This window comes from Aegilops tauschii, chromosome 3 (genome assembly GCF_002575655.3).
Source record: "Aegilops tauschii subsp. strangulata cultivar AL8/78 chromosome 3, Aet v6.0, whole genome shotgun sequence".
Lineage (NCBI taxonomy): Eukaryota > Viridiplantae > Streptophyta > Magnoliopsida > Poales > Poaceae > Aegilops > Aegilops tauschii.
Genome location: NC_053037.3, coordinates 615,245,030 through 615,272,713, shown reverse-complemented (window position 1 = coordinate 615,272,713; position 27,684 = coordinate 615,245,030). Strand labels below are relative to the sequence as shown.

General features: G+C 43.8%; 1 protein-coding gene and 1 long non-coding RNA gene across 2 annotated transcripts; one reads left to right on the top strand and one right to left on the bottom strand.

The window, feature by feature from the left end:
* Window positions 1-978: 978 nt before the first annotated feature.
* On the top strand, window positions 979-2,301 carry LOC109768466 (cationic peroxidase SPC4). The gene has a single exon (XM_020327180.4). The coding sequence runs from the start codon at window positions 1,054-1,056 to the stop codon at window positions 2,128-2,130; it is 1,077 nt and encodes a 358-aa protein (XP_020182769.1). The 5' UTR covers window positions 979-1,053; the 3' UTR covers window positions 2,131-2,301.
* A 23,990-nt stretch (window positions 2,302-26,291) lies between these two features.
* LOC120976280 (uncharacterized) lies at window positions 26,292-26,805 on the bottom strand. The gene is made up of 2 exons (XR_005771524.3): window positions 26,691-26,805; window positions 26,292-26,538 (listed from the first exon to the last, which is right to left on the bottom strand). It is a non-coding gene; the product is annotated as an uncharacterized lncRNA (long non-coding RNA).
* Window positions 26,806-27,684: the final 879 nt, after the last annotated feature.

Genomic DNA, 27,684 nt, shown 5'->3' with positions numbered 1-27,684 from the left:
GATTCGGACTTGTATTCCTATAAACATTCTCGGGCAATAAAGCTCTCTGGTTACTCATAAAAAATACCCCCTATGTAAAGAAATATAAGAGCGTTTAGATCACTAATTCTATAAAAAAAAGCTTATGTGTCTCCCCAAGCAAGTGGAAGTATTGCATCTAGTCAGCACATATATTGTCGTTAGCTAGAGAAAAAGGTGGACATTTGGTCGTGTTCCTTTGTTGAGTGCATGAACCTGAACCTGATCTTGTGGCAAGCACACACACTAGCCAATTAAGAAGAGTATAAAGCGAAGAACCCGTGCAGCTGCTTCCTAGCCGCCAGCCTGCTTTTAAGCACGGGTGAATTAGTTAAAGCCGACGACTGCCTTTAATCATGACGACGCATTCTAAACAAATTTCTAACGGAAGAGAAAGGTGCAGTGCATGCATGGTCAGTGCAAGCGGGAGAGTGAACACATAGAAGTACTATCTAGCTAAGGCGTAGCAAGGCGAGTATTATAGTTTAGGAGAGTTGTGTGATGATTGTTAGAAGTAATTAACCACATGTTAATTAAGGGATCAATCCCTGCCTGTTCTAACTGCATGCAGGCAGTTGCCTAGTGTCGCGTCGATGGGTTTCAAGCACACGCCCAGCGTCTCGATCTCCGCCCTGTATAAGAATTAAGAGGCATCTTTATCAAATAAAGAAACTGCTGATCATTTACTCTTGGTCGTCATTTGCCTCTGTTTACAGTTGCTTTCAGCAGTGATCAGTAATCGTCGTTAGCCGCCTCCCGGCAAGTTGAGGAATCTGCTGTACGTTTGCTTTCAAAAAAACATCTCCGGATGCATGCATGTGTACGCATGCCTGCATCGGCCAATCATTTTCCTCCTTTCAAATATTTGACTTGACCACCCTGCATGCGCGGTAGTTTCCAGCCTCGGCTCCACCGGTGCAGGTGCATGATCGATCGAGCTCCATGTCAGCCAGGTAAGATTCATGGAGAATGCACGCGCGCCTATAAAAACCCACGCACACCTCCAAGCTCAACACAGCCACATCCTAGGTCACCATGGCTTCTTCTCCCTCTCCCTCGGCTGCTCGTGCCCTGCTCGTCCTCGCCGCAGCAGCTCTGGTGCTGAGCTCTGTGTCAGCCGCGGCTGGCTCGCCGCCGCTTGCCAAGGGCCTGTCGTTCGACTTCTACAGCGCCAAGTGCCCGCAGGCGGAGTCCATCGTCTTCTCCTTCCTCAAGGACGCCGTCCGCAAGGACGTCGGCCTCGCCGCGGCGCTCCTCCGCATCCACTTCCACGACTGCTTCGTGCAGGGCTGCGACGGCTCCGTGCTCCTCGACAAGACCAACGGCGTCGACAGCGAGAAGGTGTCTCCTCCGAACGTCACGCTCCGTCCGTCCGCGTTCAAGGCCATCAACGCCATCCGCGCGCTCCTCCAGAGGGCGTGCGGCGGGCCCGTGGTCTCCTGCGCCGACATCGCCGCGCTCGCCGCCCGCGACTCCGTCCACCTGGCCGGCGGGCCGAGGTACGCCGTCCCGCTCGGCCGCCGCGACGGGCTCGCCCCCGCGTCCCTGGACACCATCTTGGGCGCGCTCCCGCCGCCGACCTCCAAGGTCCCCGTGCTCCTCAGCTTCCTGGCCAAGATCGGCCTCGACGCCGACGACCTGGTGGCGCTGTCCGGCGCGCACACGCTGGGGATCGCGCACTGCGGCTCCTTCGAGGAGCGGCTGTTCCCCAAGGAGGACCCCACCATGAACAAGTGGTTCGCCGGCCACCTCAAGCTCACCTGCCCGCGGCTCAAGGTGGACAACTCCACCGCCAACGACATCCGCACGCCGGACGTGTTCGACAACAAGTACTACGTGGACCTGCTCAACCGGCAGGGCCTCTTCACCTCCGACCAGGACCTGCACACCGACGCCGGGACAAAGCCCGTGGTCACCAGGTTCGCCGTCAACCAGGGCGCCTTCTTCGACCAGTTCGTCAAGTCCATGGTGAAGATGGGGCAGATCAACGTGCTCACCGGCAACCAGGGTCAGATCCGCTCGGACTGCTCCCTGCCCAACGCCGCCCGCAGCAGCGCCGGCGACGAGCTGCCCTGGTCTGTCGTCGAGGCCGCCGAGAGCTTCGTGTTGTAGTTAGTGGGCTTTAGTCGGTTCATCTCTAGCTGTTTGTTTCCTCCGCAATGGTTTGGACTCTGGATGTGAGAGTGATCGCGTGTGTAAGTTTGTCAAGCAACGAGAAATATTACTGTGGCCCTCGTGTAATCGGATCCAGAAATACATGGTTGTGCTAACTTGGGAGGAGAAGAGCTCTCTTGTCCATCTTTTTAATATATTTCTTCTTAAGTAATCTATACAGTGCTAGATATGTTATTATTATGTTCTTCAACAGAAGCTCCCGAATGATGTTGTGCCTCCGCTGATGTATGTCGAAGGTCAGATGTAAATTGTTTGCGTATGGCCATGGACGGAGGGTTTCGACATACTCAGACTTCTCAAACACATGGAGGCCTATCCCTCAAAAAAAAAAACACATGGAGGCCTCAAAATCAAAGGATGAAGAAAAAATTGACTGGGCGAAGGCCACGAATTGAAGACCGGTGGATCTCTATGCTCCATAATGAAGAGTGAAGTTTTTTTTTTCTGTTTTATACTATTTTCCTGAGAGAGAGAGGAGTAGGTCCTAGTACTTTCATGTGCTAGGAAGTTATTTACCTAAATGATAACAATTAGCTAGTAGTGGTTAACTTATGATGATCATTATAGTGACATGTTGTTATATCACTACAATGATAATGAGTTGTTATATCATTGCTACTGTATAAAAATTTGTATAAGGAGTATAAATGTACTGAAATGAAATAAGGTATAGTAGTGGCGCGGGGTAATACCCAGCACTACTGCTATTTAGCAATAGCGTGGGTCCTATCCCACGCAACTACTGAGAAATTTAGTAGCAGTACCCCCTTGCTACTACTAAAAGTTAGCTGCAGCGCTCTAGCAGTAGCACGATCCCTGAACCTTTTTTTTCTTTTTGTTTTTTCTTTCTTTTTGTTTTTTCTATTTCTTTTTTGATCTTTTTTTGTTTTGTTTTCTGATTTTCCATCTTCATTTTTATTCTTGTTTTTTAGTTTGCGAAAATCTTTGAAGTTCCCCTTTTTTCTAAACTGTGAAGCTTTTTTGAAATGATGAACATTTTTTAAATACATGTACATTTTCTTCGAACTCGTGGTTTTTTTTTTTTTACAAATTCGTGAACCTTCCCATAAATCATGAACAGTTTTTTAAAACCGTGAACATTTTTTAAAACTCACCAATATTTTTGGAATCGCAAATATACTTAAATTCGTGAACATTTTGTGAGTAATTTGTGAACAATCTATTAAATCATGAACGTGTTTTCAAATTCGCAAACATTTTTTGGAATCATGAACATGTTTAAAATTCAATACTAGTTTTTTTAAATCATTAACGTTTTTTACAAATTCATAAGAAAAATCAAATTCACGAATATTTTTTGAAATCTCGAACATTTATTGAAATCATGAACATTTTTTAAATTTGTGAAAAAAAATTGAACTCCCGGGCATCTTTTTGAAATCATGAATACTTTTCTGAAATCATGATTGTTTTATTCAAAATTAGCAACTTTTTCTGAAATTTATATCTTTTTGATATCCCGAATTATTGAAAAAATAGGAAAAATGGCGGCTTTCCGGGCAGACTTGGGCCGACCCAGAAGCGTGCGAATGGGGGAGAGGGGGGTGTGGGCTCGCTTCATTCGCAACAGCGTGTTATGCCGAAATCACTAGTTGAGGAGTACTCGTTGCAAAGATCACTACAACTTCCCAGGGCGCGCCACTTGTCGCAACCTGAGAGTTTTCCCTTTTTTCGTATATCCATTTATTCAAAATGTTTTATGTCTCAAACCGTGCGTCCAAATCTCAAACCGTTTTCACCGTTGGATTCCTCGCGTCGAGATCTTCAATACTAGATGATAAGTTTTCATGAACTTATTTTTCACGAAAAAAACCGGACGAAAAAACCAAACCGGGAGCACGGGTTTTTTCCCTTTCTGAAAGAGGCACGCCCATGCTTCTCACGAAATCACAACCGTGCCTCTCACGGAATCAAAACTGTGACTCTCGCGGAAGGAAAAGAAAAAGAGAAAATGTGTTTTTTTTTGTTTCCGAGGAGGCACGGCCGTGACTCCCGCGAAAGCATACCCGTGCCTCTTGCGGAAGCAAAACCGTGACTCCCACAAAAGAAAAAAAAAACAGAAAACGCGTTTTTTTCGTTTCCGAGAGGCACGGTCATGACTGCGAAAGGACACCTGTGCCTCTCGCGGATGCAAAACTGTGACTCTCGCGAAAGGAAAAAAACAGAAAGCGTGTTTTTTTCCATTTCCGAGAGGCACGGCCGTGACTCTCGGGAAAACACAACCGCCTCTCGCAGAAGCAAAAACGTGACTCGCGCGAAAAGAAAAAGACAGAAAACACGTTTTTTCGTTTCCGAGAGGCACGGCCGTGACTCTCGTGAAAGCAAAACCGTCCCTCTCGCGGAAGCAAAACCGTGACTCTCGCGAAAGAAAAGAAAAACGCGTTTTTTCGCGTACAATTTTTTTGGGTCAAAAAGCTAAGGAAGACCGGTGCAAAACCAAAACGTCGAAAAAACCCGGAAGAAAACCGTTTAAATAGCCGAAAACGCGTGCGAAAAAAAAACAAAATCCGGAGGGAGCGCCCACAGCACGACACGTGGCGAATGGCTAAGAGCACGCCAAGTGGCGCTGATCGTTGCGAGGCTTCCGAAGAAGCGCTCGTTAACTAGTGACTCCCATGTTATGCATCGTATAGGAGCTCCCTGTGTTTGCACACCTAATTTGGCCGCACACGACAGGTCTGGGCGTTAGTCCTCTAACACGAATCACTAGGTACTACTCTAAAAATATCAATCACTACGTACTGAATCCTACGGTCTATCAAATCAATGTGACCAAATTATTTCTCGGCTAGGTAGCTGAGAAATAGCAAAACCGTAAGATTAAAGAGTTAACCCAATAAAGGATTCCGAGTCATGTGATCGGAAAAGAGAGGTTGAGACCAAGCTTGAACAATATGGGAGGCATATGGAACAACATAATATGTATGTAGCGAACCAACCTATGGTTGGATGGTTAGAGGGACAGTGGTATCCCCAGCCCATCAGGGTTTAAGTCCCGCATTATTTCTGAATTTATTTCAGGATTTCTGGCAATGCGCTTTCAGTGGGAGAGACGTTTATTTTTTAGATAAAAGGCGTACGCCTGACTTTATAAATAAAGGCACCAGGCAGAGTAGCACATCAACATCCAAGCAACCACAGTAACAGGACAAACCAAGAGAAGAAGTTCTGGTACAAGGCTATCCAGCCAGAAAAGGCACGCAAGCCAGACATAAGACTAGTAGAGGAGACGCCAGGGTTTAAGAAGCTTCGCGTTGTCTGCGCGCCAAGGACGAAGCCATAGCCCGAATCTTGGACGCCATAGCATCGAAGGTCTCACGATGAGCATCCCTAGTCAATGATCTCCACTGCTGCAAGAATATTCTAGTTTTAAATAAGCAATCAGCAGGATTATCTGGGAAGATATGCTCGATGGTAAACTTGTTTTTAGTGGTCCATAGCGACCAACAGATCGCTGCAAATCCAGCCCAGAAGACCCTTTTTGAATTCCCAGATAAACCGCTGACCAAACCCCTAAGATCCTCGAAAGAGGAGGGATCCCACGACACCTGGAGCCAGGAGCGGATACAACACCAAACAAATTTAGCCAAGGAGCACCGGAAGAAAATGTGCTCCATGTTTTCAAGTTCCCTACACAAGCCGCATCTATCCGAACCCGGGCCGTTCCTTTTCCGGATTTGATCCGCTGCGGGAAGCTTCCCACGAAAAGCTTGCCACATGAAAATTTTGATCTTAGGCGGGACGTGAGCACTCCATATGCACTTGAATTTGGAAGTAGGAGAGCCCGATATCAATTTAGCCTACAAGGATTTGACCGAAAAGCGACCAGAGGCAGAGTGGGGCCAGACCACCGAGTCCTCTTCCTCCGAGAGCAGAGGGAAGCAAGCAGTAAGACGATGCCAGTCTTCCAACTCTTCAGGAGAGAGCGTCCTACGAAGGTCCAGGTCCCAATTATTAGCCGAGAGCTCGAAGATTGAGATCTCTAGGGCAAGACAGTAAGAAAACAAAACTGGGAATGTCACCGCAAGGGTGGGAGGGCCTCCCCACACCACTAATCTAATTAAAACCGAGTAGATTTGCCATTCCGGACATGGGAGGAGACGTTCCCGTCGACGACGAGGCGTCTATGGTGACTTCGTAAATTTCAAGATGACATGTCGGCTCAGTCTCTTGGAGGTGCTCATAGGGGTAGGGTGTGCGTGTGTTCGTTCATAGGGGTGAGTGTCTGCGCGTATGTATGAGCGTTTGCGTCTGTACTAATGTTCAAAAAAAATATGTATGCAGCATTGTGTAGGTCGGTGTGATGTGTACAAGCAAATTTTTTTTTTTTTGAGATATACAAGCAAATTTTTATGTACCGGAAAACCCAGAGCTCATTTTCAAGGCGCTAGGCGAATATTCGCCCTCATTGTAGCAAAATGTCGACCGCTAATGGGCCAGTAGAGGTTGAGCGGCAGACCGAGTGAACCTGACAGTTTCCGTCCTTTCCTCCATGCATGTTTCTTCTGTTTTCTTTATGTTTTCATGTAATGATTTTTTGGGGTTTCTTCAGTCTTTCAATTTTCTTTGGGCTTTTATTTTTTCTTTTCTTTCCTTTTTCCTTTTTCTACTTCCTATCTTTTCAAAATTCATGAACATCTTTAGAGATTCGTAGACAGTTTTTCAAATACATGAAGTATCTAAAAATGAGATTTTTTTAAATTTGGATAATTTTTCTAAAATATGTAAATATTTTCGTTCAAAAATAGTTTCTTAAAAATACATGAACACCTTTGGGAATAGAAGATTTTTATTCAAAATTTGGCAACATGTTTGAAAAAGCTTGTGGTCACCAAGTTCGCAATGTACTTTGGATGTTTGTTTCCTCCACAATAGTTTGGACCTTGCATGTCATAGTAATCACGTGTTAAGTTTGTCAAGCAACGAGGAATATTACTACGACCCTCGAGTAATCGGATCCAGAAATGCATGGACGTGCTACTTAAAATTAAGGACGCCGATAAGTGTCACACGTGTGGGTGTTATGGGGTTTGCCCACACATTTTATGTGATGTATAAGAGGAACAGCCCACACACCCACGTGTGGGAAAAAAAGTAATGCCCACACACCTCTTTCTTTCCCTCCCGATCTCTCTCACACGCGTGCGTGTGGGCAAAATAGATAACGCCCACACGCCTCGTACGTCAGGCCTCGTACCTCGTGGTCCCGCACGCCCCGCGTACAGTCACCGCGCGTCCCGCAGTTGCCATGGTCCAGACCCTCGTCCATGTTTGCTTAACTGCAGTTGCCATGTCGTTGAACTTCGGTTGCCATGTCGGACAACTACAGTTGCCATGGTTGCTCAACTGCAGTTGCCATGTATGGTCTGGTCTACTGCAGTTGCCATGATTTCAAAACTTTAGGAGTTGCCACCCACTAAACACTAGGCAGTTGCCATGTAGCACTACAAAAAGGCATGGCAAAAAACATGTTCGGGTAAAAGAGAGAGTTGCCATATGCTCACAAGCACGCTAGGGCAGTTGCCATGTAAAAAAAAGAGTTGCCATCTGCTTACGTGCACGCTAGGGCAGTTGCCATGTACCATGCAAAAACACATGGCAACTCGGGTAAAAAGAGTTGCCATGTGCTTACAAGCAAAGCTAGAGGTAGTTGCCATGTACCTACAGAAACACATGGCAACTGCCAGTTTTGGGTGTGGGCTAGGAGACGGGCGTGTGGGCGAAGTGATAAACGTCCACACACCAGCCCCCTCTGCGTGCGTGAAACTGGTGTGTGGGCGAATTGCTAAACGCCCACACACCAGCCCCCCCGTGTGGTGAAAAAGGACGTGTGGGCGACCGGATGAATGCCCACACACCAGTTTAGTCCTACGTGGCACACAAAAACTGTTAGAACGCGCCAAGATTCGTGCAGAATTGGTTGAACGAGGATCCATGCGTGTGATCGAGTTGCCAGACGCCCACACGTGTGGGCGTTAGACTTTTCGAAAATTAAAGAGTCGGCTTAGTAAAGAATTCCGAGTCATGTGATCATGAAAGAGAGGTTGAGCCTGAGCCTGACAAAGGGAATAATATGTATGCAACATTGTGTAGGTCCGTGCGATGTGTAGAAGCAAACATTTTTTATGCTGGAAAAACTTCTGATCTATTTATCAATTATCTACAATAAAAACCAAAAATAAAAAATTAATACAAGCATTGAAGTGAGCCGAAGGTGCACCGTCGCCATCTTCCCTCCATCATCAGAGCCAGGGGCACCTTGTTCTGGTAGACAATTAAAAAGTCATCGCCAGAAGGCCCCAGAGACCAGCACATCAAGACAACAACCGCCGCCAATGAAGAGAAGCATAGATCTAAAGGATCCATCATGTAGACACACGGACATAAACGAACAAAGAGTAGATCCAAGCGAATCCACCTAAGACAAGCGCCGACCGAATCTCGCTAGATCCGTCGGAGACAAACCTCCAAACTCTACCAAACTCATAGAAACTGCTAAAAACGAAGCCCTCTTGCCGGCAAGGACCGGAATCCACTGCACACAGCCCTATAGCCACAGGAGACAAGGCAGCTCGGTAGCTATGAGGCAGGAGGCAATGAAAACCCAAGGCTGGGTGCCCAATGCCTTAGGAGCCAAGGGGTGCGTCTGCATGGGAACATGCATTCTGGGCAAGCGAACTTTAACATACCGCAAACCCCAAGCTCATGTTTAGCCCGCTAGGGGAATCCTATTCGCCCCTCATTATAGCAAAATGTCGACTAAACTCATAGAAGTGGGCTAATGGACCAACAAAAGTTGAGCATTCGATGGAGTGAGCCTGGTAGTTCTCTTCCTTTCCTCTATACATGTTTCTTCTGATTTTTTATTTTCTGTTTTCTTGTAACATTTTCCTTGAATTTTTTGGTTTTCCATTTCCCTTTAGGTTTTCATTCAACTTTTCTTACCTTTCCCCTTTTTCTACTTTCTAACTTTTTAAAATTCATGAAAAAAATAGAAATCCCTCAATACTTTTTTCAAATCTTGAACATTTTCTTAAAATCCCTGAACATTTTTAGAATAAAATAAAATTTCAAATTCGACAATTTATAAAAATTAGGGAATATTTTTTAAAAGCTGTTGACATGTTTAGAATCCACAAAATGTTTCAAATCCTATAAAGTTTTTTCAAATTCATGACTACTTTTTTAAAAAGTACATGATTTTGTTTGATAATTTAAGGGTGTATTAAATTCTGTAAGTTTTTTTAATTTTAGTTAAAATTTGAAGAAAAACTGAAAAAAATTGCTTTTCCAGCATGATTTTTCTTTTGGTTTATATTCATGTTAAAATTGGTTGAAAATGAACTTCAAATTAAAAAATGTACCAAAAAAACCAAGAGAAAACCATCCAAACTAGAAAATATAGGGGAAAACCACATGAACATCGCTGTAATGAAGAGCGCCCGGGTATTTCCTATATAGCGCTTAAGACGCCCGTCATAGTATATTTGGCAAACGGATGACCCCCCCCCCCCCCCCCTCCCCCGTTGGGTACGCCCAACTACATTTTTCTTTTTTAAACCAAAAAAAGTGGGTGCGAGGGGTATGGTTCGAAACCATGAGCTCCTACTCAAGTGGTAGCTACGGTAGCCAACTAGGAAACGAACCAGAATGTGATTAGTTGCATCTTTTTGTTTTTTTGTTCCTTTTTCTTTTCCTTTTTTTTGAATATACAAGAATTTTTTTCATGAAAATCGAAGAACTTTTTTCAAATCCGTTGAAAATTTGGTGATTTTTTGAATTCATGATTTTTTTATTCAAAATTGATGAACTTTTTTGAATTCATGAATATTTTTTGAAAATCCATGAAATTTATTTCAAATTCGATGATTGTTTTCCATATTTGGTGAACTTTTGTTCAAAATTGATGAACTTTTTTCAAATTTGATGAACTTTTCTTCAAATTTCATGATTTTTTTTTCATACCCGACGAACTTTTTCAAAATGAATGAACTTTTTGTCAGATATGATGATTTTTTCCAATTTTGGTGAACCTTTATTAAAATTCGATGAACCTTTATCTTAAATTCATGAACTTTTTTGAGGTTTGGTGAACTTTAAAAAAAAATCTATGAACATTTTGAGTTACAAACTTTTTCAATTTTTGTTATTTGTTTAGTGTTTACGTTTTTTTCAAAATTCAACGGGTGACCGGTCAACTTGTCAACCGCAACTGATCAAATGTGATCGAGCGACCCGGGAAACAGGGGAAATCCGATTAAGCAATCGCCTTCTACATGCACGCTAACCAATACAAAATTAGATCGCGGGGATTGCACACATTAATTTGAGTGCTACATATTGGGTCGGCTCAATTCATCAGTTATTATTAATTTGACACAAGACGCTGGCTCGACTAGGCTAGATTCTTGTTGTACTTAAAAAATTGGCTTAAAAACCAGTTTTTGCAACAACAATCAGAATTAAAAATCCCCCTATAAAAGAATTAAATGTTTATGATTTTCCAAATAATATTTCATAGTATAAAAAATCAACAATTCCAAAAGTGAAACTTTATAAAAATAGAAATTTAAAAATGTCCCAAAATTAAAATTTTACACCAACTTTAAAATCTGCAATAATTTAAATTGTATTTCAAAATTAAAACCAATTCTAGAATAAAAATCTTCAGCAATTTAAAACTAGTGTTCATGAATTGTTTTTTTTTTCAAATTTTAAAAGATTTTCAGAATTTAGAGAAATAATGAATGAAAAAAATTGAAAATGGGAAAAATAAGAATATATAAATGTAAATAATAACACTAAAATAAAAAAAATGAAAGAAAACCACTAAACCAGTATAGAAAAACACTGAAGGCTCAGAAGAAGGCAGAAGAAAGAAAAGAAAAAAATGGAGCGCAGTTCCGAAACCTTCCCAGAATTAGAAGAACGAGGTACATGAGCCGTCAGCATGCGCAGGGTCGCGCAATTGCTGGACGACCCCGTAGACATCTATTCCTATTCGGTGATGTCTCCTATTTGAAACAGTCAAGGAAACGCACCCAGCCGTGCAAGTGTGCCAGCCTAGTTTGGCACCTGAGCATTCATCCTTTTTTGCAATCTTTTTTGTTTTTGTCTCTTCCGTTTTCTGGTTGTCATATCGTTTTTTGCAATAAAGCAGTGGATACCTTTAAGAAAAGGTGAAAAAAAAAACTAATGTATTTTTATAATGTTTGAATTGTTTCTAAAAGTGGATGAATATTTCAAAAAGGTGAGCATTGATAAAATGTGTGAACATTTTTTAAACCCGTGAACACTTTTTAAAATGCGTGAACATTTTCTAAAATTGCATGAACATGTTTTCCGACGGTGTATAGGAGACCAGAAAACCGTAGGCATTCGAAGGCGCCTAGAGATCCAATCTGCAGCACGACCTGACGACCGCCCCTCGCGTCGCCCCTGCGGGCGACCCGGGGGGAAAACCCTAGCCGCCGCCCCTCGAGTCTCCTCCTCCTCTCCCCCTCCTCGCCGCCGTCCATAGCGCCGCCGGGCGAAGCCTGGCCGGCTGGGCGGCGGCGGGGCTTCTCCCCATCCTCTCCGTCTTGGCTGGCGCGGGACAGCGGGATCCAGAGGAACGCCGGGCGAACGTGGGTCCGGCGGCCCGGCGGGCGGGTCTCTCATCGGCGTCGTGCGCGGCGCGGCGGTGGCGACCTGCGTGTCATGAGGTGGTGGCTGCGTTGGCCTGACCGGTGGTCGCGGGTGCCGCCGGATCCAGATCGGATCCATCTGGATCCTTTCTTCGGACTCCGTCGGCCGCCACGGGGTGGTGATGATCGTTGCTGGCCACGTCGGATCGTTGGATTCGGCGTTTGGAGATCTACAAGGAGTTCTTCTCGATCCTCCTTTCTGGTGGGTTGAGCCCCATGGCTCTTTCATCTTCGCGGGTTTCGGATCGTGGCTTGCCGGATCCGGAGTACACGGAGGTTTGGTGGCATAGGATGGGGACCGGAGGAAACTTTGGTCGGCGTGTTCGGCCCGGCATCGGCGACGTCACTTGACGCCGTTACCCTTCCTGGAGGCGAAGCCGAGGTCCCCCCTATCCACCCCCGAACCCCTCCCGGACGAAAGTCCAAAATTCAGTCTGGATTGGGCGGCGGCGTCCTGCGCGTCGTATCCTTCATGGAGGCGCCGTCTTGGGAGGAACTCCTGTTCGGGGGAGAGATGTTGTGGATGGTGGGCTCCGAGTAGCTCCAGCAGTGGCGATGGTGTGGAGGTTGCCAGGTGGTGCGGCGTTGTATCTACCGCGTCATTGACGACGAGTGGTGGCGGCATGGTGCAGCTGCATATCGACGACGGATGCGGCTGGATGGACGAGCGCAGGGTGGTCGAGCTGTCTGGCGCCATAGTGGCGTCGACGACAGGCCTGGCAAGGTCTGTGCGCCAGTACCTGCTCTGGAGATGGATCGGTGGAAGAAGGCGGCGGCAGCCTCGGTGAGTGCGCCGGACCGGCATGTTGTTGGGGATCGTAGCAGAAATTTAAAATTTTCTACGCATCACCAAGATTAATCTATGGAGTCATCTAGCAACGAGAGAGATGAGTGCATCTACATACCCTTGTAGATCGCGAGCGGAAGCGTTCAAGTGAACGGGGTTGATGGAGTCATACTCGTCGTGATCCAAATCACCGATGACCGAGCGCCGAACGGACGGCACCTCCGCGTTCAACACACGTACGGAGCAGCGACGTCTCCTCCTTCTTGATCCAGCAAGGGGAAGGAGAGGTTGATGGAGATCCAGCAGCACGACGGCGTGGTGGTGGAAGTAGCGGGGATCCCGGCAGGGCTTCGCCAAGCGCAAGCGGGAGGGAGAGGTGTCACGGGAGGGAGAGGGAGGCGCCATGGGCTAGGGTACTGCTGCCCTCCCTCCCCCCACTATATATAGGGTCCCTGGGGGGGGGGGGCGCTGGCCCTGGGAGATCCCATCTCCAGGGGGGGGGGGGGGGGCGGCGGCCAAGGGGGTGGCTTGCCCCCCAAGCCAAGTGGGGCGCCCCCCACCCCGAGGGTTTCCAACCCTAGGCGCAGGGGAGGCCCAAGGGGGGCGCACCAGCCCACCAGTGGCTGGTTCCTCTCCCCACTTCAGCCAATGGGGCCCTCCGGGATAGGTGGCCCCACCCGGTGGACCCCCCGGACCCTTCCGGTGGTCCCGGTACAATACCGATAACCCCCGAAACTTTCCCGGTGGCCGAAACTGGACTTCCTATATATAATTCTTCACCTCCGGACCATTCCGGAACTCCTCATGACGTCCGGGATCTCATCCGGGACTCCGAAAAACTTTCGGGTTTCCGCATACTAATATCTCTACAACCCTAGCGTCACCGAACCTTAAGTGTGTAGACCCTACGGGTTCGGGAGACATGCAGACATGACTGAGACGACTCTCCGGTCAATAACCAACAGCGGGATCTGGATACCCATGTTGGCTCCCACATGTTCCACGATGATCTCATCGGATGAACCACGATGTCGAGGATTCAATCAATCCCGTATACAATTCCCTTTGTCAATCGGTACGTTACTTGCCCGAGATTCGATCGTCGGTATCCCAATACCTTGTTCAATCTCGTTACCGGCAAGTCACTTTACTCGTACCGTAATGCATGATCCCGTGACCAAACACTTGGTCACATTGAGCTCATTATGATGATGCATTACCGAGTGGGCCCAGAGATACCTCTCCGTCAAACGGAATGACAAATCCCAGTCTCGATTCGTGCCAACCCAACAGACACTTTCGGAGATACCCGTAGTGCACCTTTATAGCCACCCAGTTACGTTGTGACGTTTGGCACACCCAAAGCACTCCTACGGTATCCGGGAGTTGCACAATCTCATGGTCTAAGGAAATGATTCTTGACATTTGGAAAAGCTCTAGCAAACGAACTACACGATCTTTGTGCTATGCTTAGGATTGGGTCTTGTCCATCACATCATTCTCCTAATGATGTGATCCCATTATCAATGACATCCAATGTCCATAGTCAGGAAACCATGACTATCTGTTGATCAACGAGCTAGTCAACTAGAGGCTTACTAGGGACACGTTGTGGTCTATGTATTCACACATGTATTACGATTTCCGGATAACACAATTATAGCATGAACAATGGACAATTATCATGAACAAGGAAATATAATAATAACCATTTTATTATTGCCTCTAGGGCATATTTCCAACACATGTGACCCAGTCCCGGTATGTGGCTAGGATGGGGCATCCGGCATTAGATGTTAGGATTTGGTGCGATGTCTGTTTGGTATTAGGCTCGGACATTCGGCACCACACTAGTAGAAAATAGGGCTTTCGTTCGGGCCTGGCCAGCTCATTAGTCCCGGTTCCGCACGAACTGGGACCCATGGGGTGCATTAGTCCCGGTTCATGAGCCCAGGGGGGCGGTTCGTCTGGACCTTTTTGTCCTGGTTCAAGGCACGAACCGGGACCAATGCGCCTCGCCCCTGGCCCATGACCATTAGTCCCGGTTTGTGCCACAAACCGGGACTAAAGGGTTGGTCCTTGTTGCGGCCAGAGTTTAGTCCCACCTCGCTAACCGAATGGCGCTCACACCGGTTTATAAGCCCGTCCCTCTCTGCCTTGTTGAGCTCCTCTCAAAATGAAAATAGATGCCCTTATACAAGGAATTTGACCTAAATTCAGAGTGAGTTTCTCTGAAATTCATAGAAATTTATTATGAATTTAGGTTGAATTTTCTCTATAAGCGCATCTATGCTCATTTTTTTATGTTGGGGTTGGCGATCTTTACAGACTTTTTGTGTGTTGAATATGCACCATTCCAAATCAGTCTCTGCTTTGAATGGTGCATTTTGAACACACAAAAAGTCAGGAGTTCAAATAAATTTTAAAAAATGAAATCCCTTTGTAACAGATGAGTTTTCGTAAAAATCCTGATACTTTGAAAGAGATTGTCCGTTTTGTACACGAAGTGCATCCAGTTTTTGCTGTAACCCTCTCAACTTTCTTGCAATGCTATGTGGATGAAATGATGATACCATGCCAACTTTCAACCTTTTCAGAGTTCATTTGAAATGCTTTTCAATTTTAGGGTCTTATAGCTCAAAATAATTAGTAAATGCAAGAAAAATAACAAATGAAGTCAGAAAGGATTGAAAAATGATGATGTGGCTTTGAAGGGTGCATTTTGAACACACAAAAAGTCAGAAGTTCAAATAAGTTTTAAAAAATGAAATCCCTTTGTAACAGACGAGTTTCCGTATGAAATCCTGATACTTTGAAAGAGATTGTCCGTTTTGTACACGAAGTGCATCCAGTTTTTGCCGTAACCCTCTCAACTTTCTTGCACATGCTATGTGGATGAAATGATGATACCATGCCAACTTTCAACCTTTTCAGAGTTCATTTGAAATGCTTTTCAATTTTGGGGTCTTATAGCTCAAAATAATCAGTAAATGCATGAAAAATAACAAATGAAGTCAGAAAGGATTGAAAAATGATGATGTGGCTTTGAATGGTGCATTTTGAACACACAAAAAGTCAGGAGTTCAAATAAGTTTTAAAAAATGAAATCCCTTTGTAACAGACGAGTTTTCGTATGAAATCCTGATACTTTGAAAGAGATTGTCCGTTTTGTACACGAAGTGCATCCAGTTTTTGCCGTAACCCTCTCAACTCTCTTAAACATGCTATGTGGATGAAATGATGATACCATGCCAACTTTCAACCTTTTCAGAGTTCATTTAAAATGCTTTTCAATTTTAGGGTCTTATAGCTCAAAATAATTAGTAAATGCATGAAAAATAACAAATGAAGTCAGAAAGGATTGAAAAATGATGATGTGGCTTTGAACGGTGCATTTTGAACACACAAAAAGTCAGAAGTTCAAATAAGTTTTAAAAAATGAAATCCCTTTGTAACAGACGAGTTTCCATATGAAATCCTGATACTTTGAAAGAGATTGTCCGTTTTGTACACGAAGTGCATCCAGTTTTTGCCGTAACCCTCTCAACTTTCTTGCACATGCTATGTGGATGAAATGATGATACCATGCCAACTTTCAACCTTTTCAGAGTTCATTTGAAATGCTTTTCAATTTTAGGGTCTTATAGCTCAAAATAATTAGTAAATGCATGAAAAATAACAAATGAAGTCAGAAAGGATTGAAAAATGATGATGTGGCTTTGAATGGTGCATTTTGAACACACAAAAAGTCAGGAGTTCAAATAAGTTTTAAAAAATGAAATCCCTTTGTAACAGACGAGTTTCCGTATGAAATCCTGATACTTTGAAAGAGATTGTCCGTTTTGTACACGAAGTGCATCCAGTTTTTGCCGTAACCCTCTCAACTATCTTGAACATGCTATGTGGATGAAATGATGATACCATGCAAACTTTCAACCTTTTCAGAGTTCATTTGAAATGCTTTTATAAACTCTAATAGCAAAAGGAATCAACTAAAAAGCTTTTATAAACCTCTAGTATTTTCGTAAAGAATTAAAATTTAAATTATTCAAATTTGAAAACTAATGGAGTAACAGAAAGTTTATAATTATTCTGAGCTAAAAGCAAAAAGAATAAAAAGAATAAAGCAAAAATCAAAAGAAAATAAATAATTCGAAAAACAAAAAAAATACTGGAAAAAATAAAAAAATGCCGCCTAATGGGCCACACGGCCTGCATACGACTAGAAACCCATCTGCACATGGGCCAGGATGCAGGCCCAATAGGCCCAACATGGCAGTGACAAGGGTAGGCATGTAATGCCTGCATATTAGAGAGGAGCTCAGCACCTGAGCCGCAACGCAGCTTATAAACAGGTGCTGAGCTCTCTCAGCTAGCGAGGTGGGATTAAACTTCCCACCACACCGCGCCAGCACATTAGTCCCGGTTGGTGGCTCCAACCGGAACCAATGCTCCCCTTTGGTCCCGGTTGGTGGCACCAACCTGAACCAATGCCCACCCTTTAGTCCCGGTTGGTGCCACCAACCGGGACCAAAGCCCTCTGCTTTCCGCCCTTTGGGCTGCTGAAAAGAGGCCTTTGGTCCCGGTTGGTGCTACCAACCGGGACTAAAGATGGCATTGGTCCCGGTTTGTGCGTCGAACCGGGACCAACGCCTTTGCTATATAAGCCAGCACTTAGGAAATTTTCAGATTTCCATCGCCAGTTTCCCCCCGCCCGACGACGCCGCGAGCTCGATCTACGCCGCCCGCGCCCCCGAGCCCACGCCGTCGCCGTCGTCCTCCGCCCCCCGCCGCCGTCGCCGTCGCCCTCCGCCGCGCGCCCCCGAGCCGTGTCGCCCGTACGTCACCGTCGCCGTCGCCCTCCGCCCCCGGCCCGCCGCGGTCGTCGTCGCCCTCCGCCACCCACGCCGTCGCCCTCCGTCGCCCGATGTGAGCCGCCGCCACGCCACGGCTCTGTTTATTTATTTTTTCATATAATCTGTATTATTTTTTTGTTCATTGCATTTTTTCATATATATATATATATATATGGTAGCTATATGATGAATGGATGTGGCTATGTATGTATGAATATAATGTTCATAGATTTTTTTTGTTTATATATGTTTTTTTTCATATATGTATTAATTTTTTATTGAGGTTAATTATTAGTAGATATCGATTTTAGGTTAGTGCTTAGTAGTTGAACTAGTTGATTTAATAAAACTATTTTATTAAATTTTACTATATATAGAAGTAGTTTATTTTTAGTAATAACTACTTTATTTTATATATTTATAGTAAGTGCTTAGTAGTTGAAGTAGTTGATTAATTAATAAAACTATTTTATTAAATTTTACTATATATAGAAGTAGTTTATTTTTAGTAAGAACTACTTTATTTTATTTATTTATAGTAAGTGCTTAGTAGTTGAACTAGTTGATTAATTAATAAAACTAATTTATTTTATTTATAGTAAGTGCTTAATTATTAGTTGAACTAGTTGATTTAACAAAACTAGTTTATTTTACTATAGAAGTAGTTTATTTTTAGCAAGGAAATTAATAGAACTAGTTTGTCTTTTTAGTTAAAGCAATTATTCCCGCATCGACGTCGACGATGCCTATCCCGCATCCTTGTCGTCGACTCGGCAGAGGAGGCCAGCTTGATCAGAGGGGCCATGTCCGGGACTGGGCTCCGCCGGGCTGGTTTTGGGAGGTGCTACCTTCCGGTGGGCGTTGGTTGGTGAGGAGCCAGCCCGTCGTTGACCCGATCCTTGTTTGGTGGCGGTCGCATGGGCCAGTGACGGTGCCGAGGCTTCCGGACACCGCGGAGGTGGTACGTCACCATGTCAGCGAGGAGGACCAGCACGTCCGTCGCTACATGGTTGCGTTGGAGGGCAGGTTCGACAATACCTGGCAGGTTCTTCAGGGATCTCACTGGAGCTATGATCCTGTGATGGTTCTGTCCCTTTGGGTGTCCACCGCCCGCGCCGATACCCGTCGGGCGCTACTGTTCTAGCTGTACTAGCGATGCTATATGTATGATAGTATTCGAGGTGTATTAGTGATAATATTCGACGATGTACGGACGCATGGAGATGATGTAGTTTTGCTTATAATTGAATGCATCCTAATTTGAATACTACTTTATTTTATGATTTAATTTTGCTTATTGAATGCTCAAAGTGGAAAACTACTCCTACTTTGAATGCTAAAATTGGAGAGCACTATGATTAGTTGATAGCTTATAGGGTTTTTGTTTTCGCAGAAATCTAGGAGCCCCCGCCCCCTCCATCATCCCCGCCGTCGTCCCCGTCACCGCCCCCTCCGACATCGAGGTGAGACCAGCCAAATCCTCTTTTAGAAAGATAATTAAACGATATTTCGGGTTGACTGTAAGTCTGTCGAGTCTCCACCATATATGAGAGGACGAAGAATCCCGACTGTTGTCGTGGGGGTAGCTTCTCCTTCGTTCCCGTGTGCTAGACAATTTGGTGTAATGCACTCGAGAACGAAAGGAGGAGCTACCATCACCGACGGTCGCAAATGTCAGAGAGGAATCAGTGAAGGAGAGTTCCACCATATATATATGGGAGGACGAAGAATCCCGACTGTTGTCGTGGGGGTCGCTTCTCCTTTGTTCCCGTGTGCTAGACATTTTGGTGTAATGCACTCGGGGACAAATGAAGGAGCGACCATCACCAACGGTCGAATGTATACACCACGTGAGCTGAGAGTTTTCAAGAAAAGACTCGACAAACCGATAGTCAACCAGTGATGAATAATAATGATCTAACTTAGGTTTTTTAGTACATATATTTAATTGTAGACTTTTAGTATTTGAATTATGAACATAGGAAATGTCGTACTCGGACGACGAAAGTCTCCCGGGGGAGTGCGACTGGTGCCACGATGACCGAGGTCAGTGCGACAGGCCTCACCTGGACGAAGATCGGCGCTTCAGTATTATGCTGGAGGAGACCTTCGATGTTGAAACGGTACGCAACGACGACAAGTGTTATTTTTCGTAATTAAGCATGACTTCAACTATTTCAACGTGTACTTTTCATCTTTTATAATTCGGCTAGCTTATCCCATGCCATGCAAGACGCTACGTCTTGGAGAGGATGGGTTTTGAAGACCATGAAAGTATGGAAACAAAGAAAATTCACCTAAGGACCCATCATGATATATATTTTGAAGTAAATCTGTCTAATTCTGAGAGCGTAACCCATTTTGGCTGCAAAAATTGGGAAGCATTTTGCAAGATGTATGGTTTTGATGAGGGTATGCTTGTCACCATGGATCTTGGTGATCCTGACATCGAGCAAGACAATATGGACATTTGGGTCCTTGTTGATACGCCTCCAATTCTACCGCTATGTGAGTTTCTCAAACATAGTTATTAGCTAATTTATATTGTTCATTTCAAAATAGTTGACAGCTTATTTTCATTGACAGCTTATTTTGATTGTTCAAACAATGTGCGGAACATGGTAGACAGAACCTACTACACCGATGGCTCTTAGTTAACTTATAAGGAGAAAACTCATCTGGTCGGATTTTGTACTGATCTTGAGAATTACAATATCTATTGTAAAACTCCTCCACATTATGGTCAATACGTGCCACTAGTGCACGTGTTGAACTACCGTAACTACTATGGAGATACCCTGGTAAGATTTCTTACTATTACGACATCCGTGCATATTTTGCATACTTCTAAAACTAGTACATCATTGCTAACTATGAAGTTATTACTATGTTTTTCAACAGATAATCCCAGAGGATTGTGTGCCTCATTTGATGTATCAGAATGGTAGGCTTGATGTTTTGAACATACAACCAGGTCATCCTACGAATCTCAACTGTCCATACCGGATTTCTAAAAGTAGTGGAGACATGCAAATCAAAGAATGGAAAAAATGTATGGACAGTCGCAAGGAGGTTCTTGGAAGCAAAAGGAAGCGAAGCGCAAGAATTGGAGACAGGATGATCTCCATTCTCCATAATGGAGAGTCAGGGTCTATATTGTTTTATGCTATTTTACCTTAAAGAGGGTATTTCGGTCCTACCTAATACTGATGATCATGTGCTAAGAACAATTAAGTAGGGTTGGTTCGATGACTATGAGGATGATGATCGTATGACTTGTTATTAATAACGAGTAGAAGTTGTATGATGATGATTAGTAGGACTTGTTATTATATATGATGATGCATGATGCGCGCATGAAGAGTTATTATATATCAGCGGGTGAAATGAACATGGATTGGATTGAAGTGAAGGCAACATGCATGTGGTGCATGTCGAAAGTAGTACAATCCAACTTGATCAAGTTAGGATTAGTATTACTTTCGATATGCACCACATGTTGCCTTCACTTCAATCTAAGCCATGTTTAGGCATAGCAGTACGTAGCGTTGGTAAACCAAGCACGGAGATATAAGAGAGGACACTTCTCTCTAATAGCTACCTAATAACAACCTAAATTAACCCCCAAAACCCCTAAATCAGCCCATTAAAAAAAACAAAAACCTCAGCTCCAGCCAGATGCTGACGCGTGGATGCCTATTAGTCCCGGTTGGTGTCACCAACCGGGACCAAAGGCCCCCCATCCTGGGCTGGCCGCAGCGGCCACGTGGAGGACCTTCTGTTCCGGTTCATGTAAGAACCGGAACTAAAGGCCAAGGGCATTAGTAACGACCTTTTAGTCCCGGTTCACAAACCGGGACAGAAGGCCCTCACGAACCGGGACAATAGGCCCTTTTTCTACTAGTGCCACTGCATCAAGGGGGTAGGAGTAGCGACAGATGTTGCCTAGATGGTGGCTTCAGACTTACTGATGTACTACTTTGTAAGGTCTTTTATGCTTAATAATTAATAAAGTGGCCGTATGCATCGTCCAGATGCAGAGGCCGGGGGTGCATCCTCTTTTTCTAAAAAAAAATGAACATGTTTTCCGACGGCCTCGACGAGACCCGGCAACGAGCGCCTCATCTGGCGACAGGCGGCTACTTGTCCATGGTGCTCACCAACATGATCTCAGATGGCATCGACGAGACTTGGAAGCGTTCGCCTTGACTGGCGGCATGTCCAGGGATCCATCTCAATCAGCAATTGGTTGATTCGTTTCTTGCATGTTGTTACATTACGTGGACTAGTAGTCGTGGTGCGCAGAGGTTGTATCTGTTCTTGTTATAATTCTTTGAATTCATAGCCATTTTGTCCAACTTGTTACAGATCGCAGTCGAGAAATCATGCAGCCCGGCTACTCCATGTCAGAGTGAGATGAGCATTGTCTCAGCGAGAAGGCTCCGGACGGGAGATGCCATACGACCAGTGGTGGATGACGGAGACGGCATGCTGGCGACGAGCCGACGACAGTTAGACGATAACACACATGAAGCTGTACACCGATGTTCTGAACGTGCTTCCATTAGAACTCTCATGTCAATCAGCGTGGTGCATGAGATGGGCTGCTGGCCAGGGTCTCAACGTGGGCTAAAATACTTCATGCATGGCTAGTGATCCACCCAGGCGTGATCCAATACATTATACATGCACATACTACTACTTTTATTGGAAGTGTATAACTTTTTGAATTAGACGGTATATACTACTTCATTTAGATGAAGTATATGTACTCCATAAAAGAACATCAGAATATGCCATCCGTCATTTCACTTGCTGTACTCACAAAAACATTGGTATATACCATCTATTATTTCACTTGGATCTCAGATGGACATATTTTTTTCTTGAGATAATTGGATATACATGTAAACTTGGTATAAAAGGAGCGTGTTCGCACTTCCGCCAATTTCTGGTTTGTCATCCCAATTCGGTTTTATTTTCAGTTTGGTATTAGGGATATCTACGTAAGAGAAGAAGCAAAAACTAAATTAACCTAACTAGACATGTGCATGGACAGCCCGTCTAGAAAGCTTGGTGTCTAGGGCAAATTAAGGCCTTGATATTGCGCCTCAAGGCCCACCCAAAACCTTGGAAATGCTCGAAAGAGGTGTTTCTATTTATTTAGAAATATAGGTTTTAAATCCGGGGAAAAATATTTTTCTAATGACTGAGTTTGGCTTACTTTACATCGGTTTCTTGCTTGCCCGATTCGAAACCTGACCCATCCCATTGTGTGCTTAGAGCATCTCTACATAATGCAAATTTGGAGATGTAAAATTTACATCATCAAAATGTGCATTTTACATCTCCAAAAAAGAGGCAACTCCAACAGATGATGTATATTGGCGATGTAAAAGTTCAACTTCAATAGATGATGCAAATGAATATGTAAAACTAGTCGGCATGAGCGCCGGCGGCCGAGCGCCGCGAGCCGGGAAGAGCGCCGACAGACTGAGCGGCGGCAGCAGGTGCGCCGGGGCCGAGCGACAAGAGCCGGGAGGTCGCATGCAGTGGCGGGAGCTCGAATGGCCGGCTACGCGGCTGTGAGTTGAGTGGCAGGGCAGCGGTGCGACGGCCGTGCGGCGCGAGAAGGTCGTGTCTGGCGGCGCAAAAGCGGCACGACGTGCCGGCAGGTGTGTGCCTCGAATCCGACGGCGGCGGGGCGGTGGGGGGGGGGGGGCAGCTCAAATCATGCTGTGGCGTGATGGTGATTCGGCGGCGGAGAAGCGGCCAATTTGGAGGCGGGCGGCGGAGGGGGCGGTGGAGGGGCCGAACCTGGCAGCAACACGGAGGCGGCGTGGTGCGGTGGGTGAGTGGCGCGGCGGCGAAAGTGTGGCGGGACGGACTCAAATCGGCGGCTCCTCGGCGGCATGGTGGGTGGCCGGGATAGCCGGCGGAGCCGAGGATGGACGGACGGGCGGCGGCTGCAAAGTTTTCGGCCTGAAATCCCCGACGGCGGAGGCGAGCAGTCGTCGGGCGGGCGGGCAGGCGGAACGAAACTGAAGGCGGTTGGGCGGTTGGCGTGCGGCTACCAGTTTTACATCTCTTGTAGGTAGATATATATATATATATATATATATATATATATATATATATATATATATATATATATATATATATATATATATTTGCATTTCGAGGTGTTGTATTTTACATCTCCGAGGGCGGAGATATTTTTTTTTCATCTACATCATCTGTTGGAGAGGGTTTTTGAGCCCGAAAGATGCAAAAGTTAGTTATTTTTGCATTTACATCATCTTTTGGAGATGCTGTTAGGTTAGAGACTAATCAATATATATATATATATATATATATATATATATATATATATATATATATATATATATAGAGAGAGAGAGAGAGAGAGAGAGAGAGAGAGTCGTCCATTGAACAATTAAGTAGTAATGTACTTGATTATTTTTATTGTTCCATGCTCGTTAAAAATTCAAGGCTCAATGGGTTTTGCATGATGCTCGGAGCGGGATACATGTGCGCAGTGGTAGCATTTGCTTGTGGGCGCACATACTCAACGGTAGCCCTCGGCTTTGCACCCTCTAACAAAGTTTGTATCAGTTCGACCGATGCAATGTAGATAATTGGCGTGGTGTTGTGTACAACGCCTTACATTTACATAATAAAAAAAAAGACTTAAGTACTTTGTTATGACATAAAAGCTAAAATATTGCAAGGCCTCAATTACGAATAAAATATATCTTGAAGCACTGGCACTTTGATGAGGCTCGATGTTGTCTCTGCTTAGCCCTATACTAATGTGAAGGCAAAAGGAGCGTCAATATCAGCACACACATGACCATGGCACCAGGGATCTTAGATTCCATCGGGGGAACACTTGGTGTTTGGGTTACTAATCTGAGGTGTGGGGAAGCAACGCAAGGCTATTACTTTAGGTTACTTTATTACTTGTACATCTATTTATAAGGAGTTATAGGTGGTAGAATATGGAAATTGGAAATGCATTTTTGCAAATTTGATAAGAATTGATATTTTTTACTTTGGTGCTCCCTCGTCTTTAGTTTATTAGACCCATCTAAAAAATTGATATTTTATTTGTTGCTCCTTTCCTTTGGTAAAATAGGCAAACATTAATTTCATCTATCATAAATTATATATATTCGCATGAAACAAAAGAGCTTTATTAATTAACCAGGAATAATGTTAGGGCACTCCTGATGCATTGTATCTAGAATTGTGTCATATGCATTAATATTAGGCACAACTCCTCTCATGGCTTGTATGTTAATGTATCTAAAATAGCTCGTAGTTAATGTGTTTTGTGTGAAAAAAATTACGAAGAGAAGCACAACCGGATGCGGGCATGTGGCTTTAAGAATAAGCCTTTTTTTCATTCAACTTGTCGTGTGAACAGTTAAAAAATGAGAGCTCCTAGTGGGCACTCGTTGCAACGAGGTATCGCCCAAACGCAACAGGGCCGGCTCATGTTGGCGCTAGTACTCTAGTGCCTTTTTCCATTTACGTTTTGTAGCGGTTGATAGCCCGTTTCACCAAAAAAATCGGCTGCAATACAAAGTTTTTAAAACATGTGAAATGAAGAAGATGAATATTTTCAAACGCTTTTTTGGAACACTATTAAAAAATTAACATTTTCTCAAAAACAGACATTTAAAAAATGGAAATGGTTGTTGAAAAAGGCGAATGATTTTTAGAACTTTTGTAAAAACAATTATAGTATTAAATATTTTGTGAATTTTGTGAATACTTATTAAAAACACGTACATTTTCAAAAAGCTAGAAGGTTATTAAATTTTAGGTGTAGTTTTTTAAAAATTGAACATTATATAAAAGTAAAACAGAAAAATGTAAAACTAAAAATGACTTAACAAAAGAAAACCCATAAAAATCTTAGAAAAATCAATAGGAAAAAGAAACATGAAAAAACCAGATAAGACCTAGAAGGTTCCTAAGCCGGGAAAGCCAGAGTAGCTAATTGAGCTGGCCCATGAGTGCACTTGATGTGTGTTCCATAGACACTTTTCTTTGTCGTACACCCTGAAAAATTGATGGACCGGCAGATTTAGACTTAATTTGGACCAGAAAACCGGGCTACGCTACATGCGCCAACCTCCTGGGGCCAGTTCTTCTCACAAAGAAGTATTTGACTATTTTTCTTATTTTATACTCCCTCCATCCCGAAATAAGTGCCTCAACTTTGTACTAGCTTTAGTATAAAGTTGTACTAAGGTTAAGACACTTATTTTGAGACGGAGGGAGTATATGCTTGCACGGCCTGAAGTTATCCGTTTTTTCCTGTTTTATACTATATGCTTACATCTATAACCTTTCAAGCAGAAGAATTCCAACTACATGTATTTGTCTACTTAAGAGAAGAAGTAAGAAGAAATCATATTTCATCATTTGTTAAACTAACCGGACCTGAGCATGAACAGCTTGACTCGAATGTTTGGTGCCCAAGCCAAGTTCCAGCCTTGTCCCCAAAAGGCTTAAGAGGAGTACGTGCTGCCTTTTGTAGAATGTTAGGTATGATAATTCATTATTTTATCCCAAAGTCATTCATTTAGTATTTTTATCTGAAAACAATGTTTTTTTCTCGGGATTCGGCTAGACATAGGCCTGGCCTTTTAGACCAGTTTTTGTATCTCCAGCCCGATAATCAACATATACAAGGAGCGCCATCCATATAGACATATAAAGTTTCTCAAAAGAATATAAATAGTATATAAAGTTGTAATGTACTTGATCTTTTTATTGGTCCATGCTAGTTACAAATTCAAGGCTCACTGTTTTTTTGCACGTTCATCAGGACGGGATTCAGGTCCGCAGTGAGAGCATTTGCATGTGGGTGCACATACTCCATGACGGTAGCCTTCAGCATTGCAACATTTAACACAGTTTCTGTCAATTCGACCGATGCAATCTGGATCCTTAACTGGGTGTTGTGTACAACGCCTTGCATCTACATAATAATAATGATGATGAGATTTTGTTATAACATACAAGATAGATATTGTGAAGCACTCGAGTACAAATATCATCTATCTTGAAGCACTGGCACCAGCATGCACCTCGATAAGGCTCGGCGTAATCTCTGCTTAGCCCCATACTAACCTGAATACGCAAGGAGTGCCAGTATGAATACGTACATGACCATGGTACTGGCGATCTTAGAAGCCATCGGCGGAACACTTGGTGTTTGGGTTTACTAATCTGAGTTGTGGGGAAGCAATGCAAGGCTATTGCTTTACTTGTACATATATTTATAAGGAGTTATAGGTGGTACCGTATGGAATTAGAAATGTATTTTTGAATAATATATAAGAATCGATAAATTTAATTGGATACTCTCCCATCTCTAGTTTATTAGAGCCATCTAAGGTCCTTGCTTTGGAAATAGGCAAACATTGACTACGTCCATATCAAAATTTGTATATCTTTTTCTGCATAAAACAAGAGAGCTTTATTAATTAAATAGGGATAATTAATGCTAGGGCGTTCCCAAATCCCAATGCACTGTACAACCTCCGTTCCCAAATATAAGTCTTTTTAGAGATTCTAACAAATGACTACATACGGAGCAAAATGAATGAATCTATATTCTAAAATACGTCTACATACATCCGTATGTTGTAGTCTATTTGAAATGTCTAAAAAGACTTATATTTAGGAAAGGGGGGAGTATCTACAATTGTATCATACGCATTAATATTCTGATACAATTCTTCTAATGGCTTTGTATCTTATTGTTACAATGGAAGTATCATAGCTAGTATCATATATGTTAATTATAGGCATTTTTGTTGAGATGACACACAATTAAATGAATATAGAAAGGACCGAGTATCATGATATGATGCTGTATCATCAAATGATACTAATACGTGTCATGCATGATAATAAATGATGCTTATAAGATATCAAGCGATGGTATTATGCATTGGAGGTAGCATCATATGCATGATATTAGTATATGATACTTGCAACCTAAATCTAAAATAGCTCTCAATTAATGTGTTTTTATGAGAAGAAAGTGTGAGTTGTTCTGGATATGGAGCTAAGAGTCGTACCTACATACTCCCTCCATCTAGATGAATACGTCATCTTA

What these genes read in the sequence shown, in the direction of transcription:
- LOC109768466 (XM_020327180.4), top strand. Translation starts at nt 1,054, where the DNA reads ATGGCTTCTTCTCCCTCTCCCTCGGCTGCTCGTGCCCTGCTCGTCCTC.